Source organism: Leucoraja erinacea, chromosome 13 (genome assembly GCF_028641065.1).
Source record: "Leucoraja erinacea ecotype New England chromosome 13, Leri_hhj_1, whole genome shotgun sequence".
In the NCBI taxonomy this organism is placed as follows: Eukaryota; Metazoa; Chordata; class Chondrichthyes; order Rajiformes; family Rajidae; genus Leucoraja; species Leucoraja erinaceus.
The window spans coordinates 17,853,966-17,868,922 of NC_073389.1; the positions used below are offsets into that span (position 1 = coordinate 17,853,966).

At 41.4% G+C, this 14,957-nt stretch overlaps 1 protein-coding gene across 3 annotated transcripts in view; it reads left to right on the forward strand.

Moving 5' to 3' along the window:
* LOC129702658 (choline-phosphate cytidylyltransferase B) overlaps window positions 1-9,355 on the forward strand; it is a 53,929-nt gene extending 44,574 nt beyond the window's left edge. For all 3 annotated transcript variants that reach the window (XM_055644542.1, XM_055644541.1, XM_055644543.1), the window contains 4 exons: window positions 836-914; window positions 3,262-3,404; window positions 6,012-6,200; window positions 7,984-9,355. In XM_055644542.1, coding sequence (XP_055500517.1) covers window positions 836-914; window positions 3,262-3,404; window positions 6,012-6,200; window positions 7,984-8,184 — 612 coding nt within the window. In that variant the 3' untranslated portion in view covers window positions 8,185-9,355. The remainder of the gene's footprint in view (window positions 1-835; window positions 915-3,261; window positions 3,405-6,011; window positions 6,201-7,983) is intronic.
* The last annotated feature ends 5,602 nt before the right edge of the window (window positions 9,356-14,957 follow it).

Consider the following 14,957-nt stretch of genomic DNA (forward strand, 5'->3'; position numbering starts at 1 on the left):
AAGGCAGGACATACAGTGAATGTAAAGACCCTGGGTGGTGCTATTGGTCAAAGACCTTGTGGTACAAGTACATGGTTCCCCAAAAGTGGAAAGACAGGTAAATGGGGGGGGAAAGAAGTCATATGACATGCTTGCCTTCATTGGTCAAATCAGCAAGTAAAATGTTTGGGCGTGTGTAACAGTTGTACGAAATAGTGGTCTGGCCACACTTGGAATATGGTGGCAATTCTGGTTGCCAACCAACAAGAAAGATGTAATTAAGCCAGGAAGGGTGAGGAAAGGATTCACAAGGATTGCTGTCTGGATTGGAGGGATTGAGTTGTAAGGAGAGATTGTATAGGCTAGGTCTGGTTTCACTCGAACAAAGGAGGCCAGGAGGTAACATGCCAGAGGTAACTAAAATGATGAGAGGTGTAGATAGGAGAGAGAGTCGAGGGTGGGGTGTCTAAAAAATAGTACATCGACTTAAGAGGAGGTTTAAAGGGGATCTGATGGATAGATTTTTCTCATAGAAATTAGTTGGTATCTGGATTGAGCTGCGAGGAGGGGTGCAGGGACAGTAACAACATTTATGAGGCATCTGGATGAAGCAAAACATGGAAGGATTAGTATAGATAAGCACAATGGTTGGCTGGATGCCGTGGGCTGAAAGATTGCACTGCTGGACCACACTGATTCTTGAGAGTGGAGATTATGTATACAGTACAAGGCAGATCATTCATGTGGGTGGAAAAGGACTCAATACCATCCCCAAAACCTAAGCCCCTGAATCTCTCAGACACGAGTAGATAATCTGAAATTATTAATATTCCAATTTGTCCAACCTCTCTTTTAGATTGATTTTGTGGCACACGATGACATTCCATACTCCTCTGCTGGATCAGATGATGTCTATAAACACATTAAGGAAGCTGGTATGTTGAAGATAAGCCCGCCATACGTTACGATTAAGGTTACTTTCTGATAATGGATAAAAGCAGTGTGTCGAATTTGTACTTGTTGGGTAATCTGTTGAAATACTTGCTGCAATTGTTCACAATGTACAGTGCCACAACAACTTGCATTATATGCACCTTCAACATAGACAGACGGTCCAAAGCACTTTACAGAAATGGGAATTAAGACAGATTTGGGAGGGAGATGAAATGGTAAGAGGGCACGGGAGGTGAACCAAATATCGTAGAGGAAGCAGAGAATGAGGGAGTGGTTTGGAGGATTCCATTGATTACTTGGCTGCCATTGAGGAATATCAAGGAGGCAAGAGTCAGATGAATAAAGAGTAGGAAAATTGGTAGAGGTTAAGGGGATTGTCAAGATAGGTAAGATGATGGTTGAAATTCAACCCGATGGTGGAAATCGCATGTATAAGGTAAAAGGCTGGGAACAGATGCAACTCATCAAAGATGGGTATGATGATGAGTGAGATAACAAGATTCAGGCACTAGACTTTTTTCTGGGTTGTATCAAACTTGTAGACTGAGCTATATGGAAGTCGGGAAACCAGATCTTCTGGAACTGGAATGATTCAGCAAAAAAATGCTCGAAAAGCCACAATATCCTGGTGGTGGACAGGATATAGGTTCAGAGAGATCATTTTGTTCAACCAGGCTGTTGTTCAACACTGACAAACTGAAGAGTTCACCACAGAGGCAGGAGATTGATCCAGTGCCAATTGTATTGCTATGGAAACTGGCCCCATAATTGGAATATGAAGCAACTGTGTAAATAGGAGGGGGTAGGGAGAAAAATGTGTGAAGGGGGTTGGGGACTTTTTAGGTGGATGTGTTAGGTATGGAAGAAAAGTAATGAAGAAGAATTGGATTTGTAACTGAGCAAGAGCATCCCCTCTCGTCGACCATGAAGGAGGAACCTTTGAGGGCAGCTGAGTGTCACAGCGGTAGAGTTGCTGCCTTACAGCGTCAGAGACCCAGGTTCGATCCTGGCTACGGGTGCTGTCTGTACGGAGTTTGTATGTTCTCACTGTGACTGCGTGGGTTTCCTCCCACACTCCAAAGATGTACAGGTTGGTAAGTTAATTGGCTTTGGTAAAATTGTAAATTGTCCTGAGTGTGTAGGATAGTGCTAGCGTACAGGATGATCGCTGGTCGGCGTGGACTCGGTGGGCCGAAGGGCCTGATTCCGCACAGCATCTCTAGAATCTAAAGTAAAGTCAAAGGAAGTGGGTGTCTGATATTACTGAAAGCTCCTGAGAGATCGAGGAGCATAAACAGGGATAATTGAACATGTTCACATTCATAGAGAATATGATTCAAGTCTTTAATTACAGCTGTCATGACACTGTGGAGGAATTGAAACATGGCACAGTGTGAGCTCATTGCATTTTACATATTATTCCACTTTTGGATTTTTCATTCATGTTAAATCTATTTCCCCACACACATGTTCCTACATTCCCACCTACATTTTGCAGATGACTGGTCAGGAGAATTAAAGCCGTTTGCTGATGTCAGTGTCAGTCAGTGTAGCTTTGTGTTCAACCAGCAGAGGGCACATTTACACTGCATTGGATGCCAAGACACTCAGTCTGAGGACAGGGTCTCGACCCGAAACGTCACCCATACCTTCTCTCCAGAGATGCTGCCTGTTTCATTCACTTTTAATACCGCCCAAGGGAGTTGTACATTTGAAAACACATTCAGGAGCAGCGGTAGAGTTGCTGCCTTACAGCTCCAGAGACCCGGGTTCGATCCTGACTATGGGTGCTGAGTTCATACGTTTTACCTGTGATCACATGGGCTTTCCCCGGGTGCTCCAGTTTCCTCCCACACTCCAAAGACGTACACATTTGTAGGTTAATTGGCTTCGGAAAAAAATGTGAATTGTCCCTCGTGTATGCAGGATAGATAGGACCAGTGTGCGGGGATCGCTGGTCAGTGTGGACTCGGTGGGCTGAAGGGCCTGTTTCCATGCTGTATCTCTAAACTAAACTAAACTAAACAGCCTGGTACCACCAAATCAAAACCAGGTGTGACAAGCCTAATGGAGAGGTGCTCATACATAATATTGATGCATTCAATTTGCCAGGTAGTTTGAAGGTGGTGATCCTTTACATTTATATAAAGGAAAATCATCACCTACATAGAATGTTACACATCTCAGAATCTCAATATACTTTATTGTATTTAAGTACGCTAAGTGCAGTCACACTTGTGAAAATATGTTAGGACACCAATATGTTGCAACTGATAATGTGTTGTAGTAATTTTTATTGACATTGCAATCTATTCTTTCATTTTTTAGGTATGTTTGTTCCCACACAAAGAACAGAGGGCATTTCCACCTCTGACCTAATCACCAGAATTGTACGAGATTATGATGTTTATGCCAGACGTAACCTCCAAAGGGGTTACACAGCCAAAGAGCTTAACGTTAGTTTCATAAATGTGAGTCTCCTATTATCTTGTGACCTTTCCTACCATGAGAATGGCATTGTACAAAGTTCTAACTAAATGCTGGCTTTGTCGAGCTCAGACTTGAAGGGATTGCTTACAATGCAAATAGTTCCACTGCAAGGATTCAGTGGTGCTGGGCAACAGACTCCCTATGAGTTAGCAATAATAAAGAGCTGTCCTGCCCACACACGGTCTGATGAATAGTTTCCATGTCTTCATATTCTCACCCGAAAGAAAGTAAAATAACTTTGTTGCAAATGAATATTTGATTCAGGTAACACAGTGCGAGTTCTCATTCAATATTCTTCCAGTTTGTTGATACTTCATTTTAATTAATGCCCGTTTTCTTTGACGATGTTGCTGCCGCTTCCTTTCCCCCCCCCCTCCGTCATTGCTGAGTCATTGCTTTACTTGTGCAGCTGTCCACACAATTCCCAGACTAAGGAGGATGTTCAGCCAGTTTAATCCCCCCTCCCCCCCCCCCCCCCCCCCCTCTCCCCCCCTCCCTCCTGTCTCTTCAATTGTTTGTTCCAAGCAAGCACCAGTCCAATTAACAGGCAGTAGTTAAAATGGCATTAACTGCAGAAATCCAAGATGTCAGTAACAACTATTTACTCTTGTAAATGTCTGCTGGGCTGGGGGTTGGCAAGAAGACAACCGACGACCAACACTTGAAACATGTTTACTCCTTCACAAAGTGAGTAACACTGGTAACTATGGGGCACCTTGGTCAGTATGGGCAGAGATGTTTCCGTGTTCTATGACTATGCTAAGAAATACTTTCAGGCATGACCAACAATTAATGTATGTGACAATTTATTCTCTTCAAATCTAGTATTTTTTTAAATAGTTAATTGATACTCATTCTGCACATATGATAAATTACTTTGGAATATTCCGTCACTGTTGCAAGTTGTGGATGGCTCGCTAGTGTGTGCAGTGGCATTATTGCCAAATTGGTGCATCATCAAAAGTTAAATTAATCTGCCTAAAAACTGAAAGACCATGCACATTCCAAAATCAATGCCTCGGTTTGTGAAATCATCTTGTGACCATCTGCTTTGATCTGTTGTTTTCACACCTTGCCCTTCCATGTGTCTAGGCTCCCTCTCCCCCGACTGTCAGTCTGAAGGGACTCGACCTGAAATGCCATTCCTTCTCTCCAGAGATGTTGACTGTCCCGCTGAGTTACACCAGCATTTCGTGTTTATTTTTCCCACCCTGCCTCCTGCAAGGCTCTATCCCCTATTCCCAATTCCTCCATATAGGCCACATCTGCGCCCAAGAAGTGTTTCATACCAGGTCATCCGAGATGTCCTCTATTTTATCGTGGATGAGGCCCTCACATGGGTCTCGTTGGTATCCTGTAGCTCAGCTCATGCTCCCCCCTTCCCCCAGTCGCAACAGGGACAGAGTCTCTCTAGTCCTCACCTTTCACCCCTCACTCATCGCATACAGCACATAATGCTCCAACATGCTACCTTCAACGGGATCCCACCATAAGCCACATCTTCCCATCTCCATCACAACGGAGGATAACTGAGAGGAACCACTGCAGTATAAATGTACAAACCCAGAAATCCGGGTCGCTGCTGCAATTCTATGCTTCTCCACAGCGCTGTTGCAGGCTTCTCTGCAGAATAATAGAACCATTGAGTTAAGGACAACTTCAAACATTGCCGAACTATTATGACTGTAAAGAAAAACTTCTGAAAATGTTCTGCCTTATTGAATGAGGGGGAGCTGAATTTACAAAAGTAAATTAAGCTTTGCCTAATAACGTTTCTGACCCAAGAAAAATATTTTTAAAACATTCCATGGATTCATTAAATTCTATTTTTTAAAATGATGATTTATCTCAAATTGAAATGTCACAGTCAGAATCTTTATTTCACTCATTAAAAATGTTAAACATGAATGTTTTTGACTTCCTGGTTTGCTGTCAGAACACAATGTGGTTTACAGTTCAACCTGTTTGATGATTTAATTATTATTATATGGCACAGATTCCACAGAACGGTCACCTAAAAGTACGGAAGGAACTGAAGATGCTGGTTTACACCGAAGATAGTCACAAAATGCTGGAGTAACAGCAGCATCTCGGGATAGAAGGAATGGATGACGTTTCAGGTCAAGGCCCATCTTCAGAAGAAGTCTCCTTTTGACTGCAGAGATGCTGCCTGTCCCGCTGAGTTACTCCAGCATTTAGTGTCCATCTACGGTGACACCTAAAAGTAGCAGAGGTCAGGGAAGAGGTACTTTATGCATAAAGACTCATAGGCATTTGATGGGACTGGCAGTGAGCTGTTTTGCTTCACTCCTAACAGAACAAAGTGGGTCTCATTTTGAATCACACTCTTGGAAGAAGTTCAATAAAACCAAAGCTCTTATTAGATGGAGCGCGGGGGATACCCAATCAGCTGGGCATTATCATTGGTTGGGATCAGAAATAATTCACCACCATTCTTCCATGGCATTGGTTGCGGAACCAGCAAAGAGGGAAAGTAGCTTTTGTTGAAAGAAATTAGATTGCAGTGTATTTTATTTCCACTGATCTTGCTTTCAGTCACTGAGCTGAACATGTGTTTTTTCTACCAGGAAAAGAAGTATCGTTTCCAAAACCAGGTTGACAAAATGAAAGAAAAAGTGAAAAACGTAGAAGAAAAGTCAAAAGAATTTGTTTACAAAGTGGAGGAAAAAAGCCATGATCTTATACAAAAATGGGAGGAAAAATCAAGAGAATTTATTGGAAACTTTTTAGAACTATTTGGACCAGATGGAGCCTGGGTATGTTTGTCATGAATATTTTCCAAAAATACCCCACAAATATGTTATTAATAGCAATTTAGACTTTTGTCATTAGAGATATAGCGTGAATCAGGCCCTTCAGCTCATTGAGTCCGCACCGACCAGCGATCACCCTCGAATACTCGCACTATATACAATTTATCACAATTTTTACAAACCTACACATCTTTAGTATGTGGGAGGAAACCGGAGCAACCGGAGGAAATCCACATGGTCACAGGGAGAATGTGCAAACTTTGTACACACATCACCTGTAGTCATTTTGTTTTAGTTGCTGTCCTAAACTAAGTTCATCAATTCCTCTGCAAGATCAATTGGGAGTGGCCATTTTAGACAAAAAGAGAATAAATTTTAAGTAAGTGACATCCATAAAAATGAAATTGCATTCCTGTTTTCTAAAAGACAAAATGAGATTTTTTAACAATTATTTATATTATTAAATTTGTATCATTTTCTGAAGAATGGCTTCTCAACTTCAAGAAGGATTTGCAAAGTCTTTACCTTAGGTTCATACTATCTGTGCATTGGGAATTTGGAAAGGTCCATAGTGTCACGGGCTTCTTTCAGATTAAGTTAGCTTCGAGTCATTGAGTCACATAAACCATGAATAACCAGGAACTGAACCTGGGACAACATTGAATCTATCGATCACAGACAGAGGAGAAATTTGTTCACTTTTGATCACTCTACAATGATGCCTCCTGAGTAAGGGTGTGATCATGGTGGGTGTGGATATTATCGGACATAACCCTTTCAACAGTTTGCTGAAACACGCTGCTTTGCCTGAGATTTGAAAAGTGAGAGGCTGTCACCTATGGGAGGCAATTCGGCAAGGTCCTTATTCGATAAGGTCCGTTATTGGGTTAACTTTTGTATCTGGTTAGGTGAGTCAAATTGACATATGTGGGAATTAATCCCAATAGTTTGTTGGTCAATTTTGTACATTATTTTTACTATCAAGACATTAGTTATGTCTCAATTTTGCTTGTGGCTGCAAACTTTGGCAGATTATAGAAACATAGAAATTAGGTGCAGGAGTGCCTTTCGGAACAAATGAGATAGGAAAGTCAACTAATTCAATAAGGGAATAAATATTGCACTTTTTAAAAATCATCTTCATTTCCAAATACAAGATTTGTTATAACAAACAAGTCAAATGTGGCATTTTCATTGGTGAAATAAAGAAAGAAATATTATTTTGAAAAAAAAATTAAAAGAAAACAAGCATTAATTTATCTGGAACATTGTGATAACTGTCATTTAGAGGAAGGACAGGCAATTCGGCAAGGTCCTTATTCGATAAGGTCCGTTATTGGGTTAACTTTTGTATCTGGTAAGGTGAGTCAAATTGACATATGTGGGAATTAATCCCAATAGTTTGTTGGTCAATTTTGTACATTATTTTTACTATCAAGACATTAGTTATGTCTCAATTTTGCTTGTGGCTGCAAACTTTGGCAGATGAAAAAGTTCCACACATATAAAAAATTTGATGTTAGACTTCAAATGTTGGTTACGTACTGCATACAGTATGGGGATTTATCGTAAATTTACCCAACACCACTTCCCGACTAACCTGAGTGCACTGTCTATTACCCGCGGTCCCCTGCTATAGATTATCAACCAAAGTAGTTATTCAATTGGTCCGCCATATCCTGCTTGTCACCTGTTTCTGCAGGGAGTTTTAACTATATTATTATATCTTGTTTTAACAAGTTCCACACATTTAGTTTTGGTTGTACTGTATCTTCATGTTCTACAGAAACAGGTTTTCCAGGAGCGAGGCAGTCGGATGCTTCAAGCTTTGTCTCCAAGACAGAGTCCCTCAAGCAGCCCAACAAGAGAACGGTCGCAATCTCCGACCTTCCAGTGGCCCTTTAGTAAAACCTCACCCCCATCGTCCCCAAAGGCTGCGTCTGCCTCTGGCAGTAGCAACAGTGATGGAGAGGACGATGAAAACTGAATGAATAAGGACCAGCAGCACGTGGGCAGATGAACAGGATCAGCACTGATACAATCTCAGGCCAACCTCGACCTTTTGCTCTCCATCATTCTCAGGCACTTAATAGAATCTGATCATTACTATGAGTACTACAATTTATTTGTGCATACATCACAAATAGTAGATACTAGATTGTACCAAACTCCCCAATTTCAAGAATTAGCTCTATGCTTAATAGTGGATACAGCAATGTAAATGGCTCCCTAGTTGCTGGAGAATCTGACACCATCCCTCAATATGAAACCAAAGCAATCTCAGAGAGCAACAGTAATAGGAGATGGTAGATAAAAGTTTCGGCTGGTATTATGAAAATTGCTTGAATAATTGCCAAATCAAGCATCATTTCCTAAATGAGGTGACCCAACATAATACACAAAACAAATTCTAAGATTTCTTGATCAAACGACTTAACTACATGATCTTTAAGGAGCTTAAACCTTCTTCAAAATATAATATAAAATAACAAAAAAAGGATAATCGTAATATCCTACCTTGCAAAATGTGTTGACTTCTGAGCTGTCTTCTACCTTAATGAGCAGATACCTTAATGACCAGTCTGAAGAAGGGTCTCGACCCGAAACATCACCCATTCCTTCTCTCCAGAGATGCTGCCTGTCCCACTGAGTTACTTCAGCATTTTGTGTCTACCAAAAGATCCTTGAATACGTCTCAGATATAGCGTTTACTTCAACTTTCAATGTTTCACAGTTTCAGCAATTTTTACCATTGCCATCACAAAGTGAAAGGTAAAATCAACATTTAAATCTGTGGAAACATTGGCCCAGAATCTGTTGTGAATTAATATATTGTTTAAAACGTACACTCAGTTATTAACCTCTAAACTCTCGTCAGTTTATGGTGAAGATGTTTTATGAGTTACAAATCACCTTTACTTAGCTGTTACCTTCATGAAAACAAGGGCTTGCTATTAACCTCCCCAAGAAATGCTTAAAGAAACATTTAATTAAAATTAATCAGACTTATCACACTAATGTAGGGCTGGAACCTATTGATCCACAAGTTATTATCTGCAGAGATTTACTTTCCAAAAATTTCCCTCCAACTTTCCAAAAAGAAAACAATTCAAATTAATCTTATTCCCGAAGATAGGAAGGAGATTGCACAGATTTTTTTTAATCTCACTTTTCCTTTCCCCTTTACTTTTCCATTTTTAATCCAATCCCTTTCCCTCCCTATTTTAATTCTGTACTAAATTTAGCCCCAATTCACCCAGTTCATTTGCCGTCTCTCTGTCCTGAAATTTCATCGGTTTGTAGAGTCATCCAGCACGGTCCTCCAGGCCATCATGTCTATGGTACCTACCTGAATCCAATTCCATTTGCCAGCAAATGGTCCATAGCCTTCTATGACTAGGTGATTCAGGAGCTCAACCAGATACATCTTAAGTGTCGGAGAGTGTCTTCCTCCATCACTCACTAGGGATGTACACTCCAAATTCCAACCAGCCTCAAGAGAAAAAACCCTTAGATCCCTTTAAGTATTTTATCCCAATGTAAGCCTAGCCAACCCCCCCCCCCCCCCCCCCCCCCCCCCCCCCCCCCCCCCCCCCCCCCCCCCCCCCCCCCCCCCCCCCCCATCCCCTCCTCCCTCAACTCCATTCAGACCCCAATTGCCCTTCCAGATGTTTGAGAGGTTTACTTGCGCCTTCTCCAACCTCAACTTGCGTTCCCTGTACCCAATACGGCCGCATCTATGTCGGTGAGACTGAGCATTGTCTGGCACAACTTAGCCAAATACATGCCTTCTGTCAGCTAAGGCCTGCTGTAGATCCTGGTTGCTGGCATTTAAATGGGCTGCCAGTCTTGGCCACCTCCAATGCCAGTCTGAGGTCATGCACAAACCAGAAGAACGGCACCACATATTCCAAGTGAGTAGCCTGCAACCCAGTGAACATTGAATTCTCTCATTCCAGGTAAACCTACCCATCTAACCAACCCCCCCCCCCCCCCCCGAAGGGTTCCAACCGGAAACAAATCCATTTTCCTCCACAGATGCTGCCTGACCTGCCAAGTTCCTCTTGCAGTTTGTGTTTTAAGATTCCAGCATCTGCAATCTCTTGCATATCCTCATTAATCTTTTCTGCCCTCTCTCCAGTGCAAAGTTTTATAAAGTTGTACCATGACTTCCATGCTATCATGCCACTTTTATTGAAAGTGGCGTCAGTGGTAGATAGGGTGGTCTCGAAGGCTTTCAGCACATTGGCTTTCATCAGTCAGAATATTGAGTATAGAAGTTGAAAGGTCATGCTACAATTGTACAGATCATTGGTAAGGCCACATTTGGTGTATTGTGTTCAGTTTTGGTCACTCTGTTTATAGGAAAGATGTTGTTGAGCTGGAAAGGGTGCAGGGAAGTGAGGTTCAAATGACAACAAATAAATTGGATCATTGTATCAAGATATACAAGGATATTGCCAGGACTCAAGGGCCTGAGCGATTGGGATAGGTTGAGCAGGCTTGGACACTATTCCTTGTAATGCAGGAAGATGGGTGATCTTTGAAGTGTTTAAGATCATGAGAGGATTAGGTAGGGAAAAAGCTTTTACCCAGAGTAGGGGAATCAAGAACAGATTTAAGGTGAGAGGGGAAAGATTTAATAGGAACCTGAGGGGCAACAGTTTTTTAGCACAAAGGGTAGTAGGTATATGGAACAAACAGCCGAAGGAGGTAGTTGAAGCACGTACTATCACAATGTTAAAAAAACATTTGGACAGGTACATGGATGAGATAGGTTTGGCAGAATATGAGCCAAACAGAGGCAGGTGGGACTAGTGTGCACGGGGCATGTTGGTCGGCGTAGGCAAATTGGGCTGAAGGGCCTGTTTCTATACTGTATTACTCTATTATTGAATACCTTGGCTTTGGGCAGCAAGCATCTCTTGCGTTTTGTTCACCACATTACCTATTCATACTGCTTCCTTTAGGGATCAAAGAACTGAACACATTTCCTCCTTAATACTCCCATGGGTTTTACAATCCATAATGTGGGTCCTATCTTTTTTGGACCACCCAAAATACATCACCTCATACTCATCGAGATTGGATTCCATCTGCTGAAGTCCTGCCTCACCCATCAACACCTCTTGCCACAGGCTGCAATTCTTGAATAAAGGTACCACATTTGCACCCTACCAATCCCGTGAAGATTAAAACATCTTGTTTACCCCGTCGCTCCCCTCCCATCCTCTTCCACTTACAACATACTTGTGGCTTTGCATTTCACTCTTCTTTCTGTATTTAACATCCTAATGTCTCTTTTTGTTAGCTTTTGGCTCCTTTTCATCTGTAACCTTTGTTCACCAATCTACCAATCAAAATACACCCCACTTGCATCCACTTGCCAAGCTTTGTCCCATCATCACCCCCCCCCCCCACCTCAATCAATCTGAAGAAGGGTCCCAACCTGAAATGTCATTCCAAAATGACCTGAGAGATGCTGCCTGACATGCTGAGTTACTCCTGTGGTTTTGTGTGCTTCGTAAGATTCATGCATTTGCAGTTCCTTGTGTCCATTAAAAAATATCTGGGGCCCCAACAAACTCTTTATTTGCCTCTCATAGCAGATGACTACATCCCCTCATTTTCTGGGGATTTATCCACATTGATGCTCACTAAAACATCTGATACAACCACCTTTCTAATGTTAACCTGCTCTCCCCTTCCCTGAAATTAACTACAATGTCTTTCTTTTTAATGAGTACCAAAAAAAACATTTGTTGCTTACCAGGGGAATTTTGTGGCCCTTCTTTGCCCTCCTTATTACCCCTACACTCACTGTACTCCCCTATTTTCAGATCTCCATATCTGCTGTATGCTTCCATTTATCAAACCCTCCGTTTTACTTGACATCCTTGGATTTGCCTTTTTTTTAACACTTTTTCACCCCACCTCCCTGCAGGTATGTTAGTCCTGTTTGGTTTCAGGTGGAATCCATTCAGCTTGTATAGGTTCAACATTCCCCAGAAATGGTCGCAATGATCCAAAAATCTAAAGCCCTCTATCCTACATACCTTTGGCCATGCATTTATTGGACTTGTCCTCCTATTCATAATAGCGCAGGCATATGGTACCAGAACTAATTCAGAGATTACAACCTTAGAGGTTAATCTGCTTCCCAATTTCCTAAATTTATGTTGCAAGACCTCCTTCCTTTACCTATATCATTGGTACCAAAATATAGCGCAACCACGGGCTGCTCACCCTCCACCTTCAGAATGTCCTGCTGCTGCTCTTAGGCATTCTTGATCCTGGTATCAGGGAGGCAACATACCATTCAAAAAGCTTGCTTGCAGTCACAGAAATGGCATCTCCTTGCAATCATTGTAGCGGTATAAACCAGCAACTGCAGTTCCTCCCTGCACTCAACACAATGTCTTTAGCCCCATTCTGAGTCCATCCACAGTCCCAGCTGGGCAATAAGATCAGTCAGGAGCTGCAGACTGACACATTCTCAGAACACAAGGTCAGCAGGGACAAAGGGAATCCCTGATTTCCCCACATATGTCAAGAGGGACATTCTACAGCACCAAACCCTCCTGCCCTGAACTGAAGTGACCCCTTTGAGTAGTTTAATGTTACATGCACCGAGGTACAGTGAAAAGCTTTTGTTTCATGCTAACCAGTCGGCAGAAAGATAATACATGATTAAAATCAAGCCATCCAGTATACAGGTACATGATGATGGTAATAATGTTTAGTGCAAGATAAAGTTCAGTAAAGCCTGATCAAAGATCCAATGTGGTAGATAGTAGCTCAGGACTGCTCTCTAGTTGTTGGAAGGTAGGTTCACTTGCCTGATAACAGCTAGGAAGAAACTGTCCCAGCTGGGGGGAAACACTCATTTTAGTGTACTTATGCTTATTCCCATCTAAACACTACCAACTACAATTTAAAGTCCCTACCCTACTTTTATTTCAGTAAATGAAACGCAGAAAAGTATAAATTTCCACTCTGCTGCCTCTGATCTCCCTCAGGTGGATATCGTCTTGTTATGCGCTGATTTCTCTCTGATCCTCCTCTTCTCTCGCTGCTACCACTCACTGTCTAGTTTAATGGAATAGCACATTACTTGAGATAGAATGTTCACTCCCTCCTTTATCAAGATTATAGAGGTTCCAGTGATGTTATTGTACCCATATCTGTTTGCATGCAAAGTTGATGTAAACTGAGCCGCCAGTCAGAGATCAGAAGCTGCAGTGTGTGACTTATCACTGACTGCATTCAATTGGTACTGTAGCTTTTTGAAATATATTTACGTTTTGAATGCTTCAAGAGCAATGACAAGAAAGTCCACTTTCCCAAAACACTTTTTTTTTTAAACCCTCTGCTGTTAGTGAAATTTCAGGTCCAAGAACACAGAGGTGCTATCATATATGTGATATCCAGCCTCCATTGACCAGAAACAGCCTTTATCAGATGTCATTGACTGATTCAAGTTTTTGAGCAGGACACAGTTCCAATCAAACTTTCACTTTGGCATGTCTGTAAAGTACGAACTATTTCTCAGTGATGAAGAAGAATCGATATAAATGTATGATTTGACTTACCCTTTCCATTTTTGTTGCGTCACTGTGATGTTGGCCACTGGCAAGTCGGGTGTAAGCTTCAGTCAACTAGAGTTAGAGGGTGACGAACAAGTGGAGATGTAATTCATCCCAATGGTCTATACTTCAAATAATGTGGTCACTCTATTTTATTGTTGATTGAAATATTTTACAGGTATTTGATACAGTAAATCTGGAACATATGTTGTCTCCGTTATCAGTGTGAACACAGGAGTTTGGAAAAAAATTGATAGGAAGGCTAAGACTCAATATATGGATGTTAAAAATATAAATGTTCAGTTTCAAAATGGTTTAACATGTTTGTGGTGGTTCAGTAAATTGGTGTCTGACGCTACCACTTGCATTTGGTAGCTTTCGTTGGTAATGGTGAGATTTTATCAAATTTATAGGCTGTTAGATTTTATTTCGACCACATGATAGAATGCACTATTATTACAAGGAGGGAAAATCCCAAAATAAGATGACTAGTCCCATTCCATGGAGATACTCCTTATTAGACTGTTGTATTGATCTCTGAGATTACTGGTGCTAAACACCTCCTCAGCATTCTGCATGAAAAAGAAAGCTGAATACGTACAACAGCCACAGGCATTAAAATGGGGAACAGTAATATAAACACATGTACTTAAGTGCTATTATCCACTGGTTTCTGGGTACTGAAGCAGCCTGCTTTTGGAATGTACCATGATCAGATCATACATATTTACGGGGATGTACCATGATCAGACCATACATATTCTCGTATAACATATGCAAACATTTTATCTGAATTATCACTGACACTGATTGTTTGCCGGCAATGAAGAGTTTTATAGGTTCAAAAAACTCTGGAAGTCTGCAGTGACTTTCCTAAAAGATTGGAACTATCATCTATGTATCTGTATCTGCACCTGTACCCACCTATCGCTTGCCTGACTTTATCTTGCCCCTGCCTCTCTTCCAGCTTTCTCCATCCATTACAATCAGCCTGAAGAAGGGTCCCAACCATAAATTGTGTCTATCCATTTCCTCCAGAGATGCTTTCTAACCCACTAAGTTACTCCATTAAAGTCTGTAATGGTTTTAAAGTCAAAAATTGCTCATTTCAAACAGATTTTAAATTTTCTACATTCATGTTTGCTTTAACGCAAACTGATCAGAATGTGTCCTG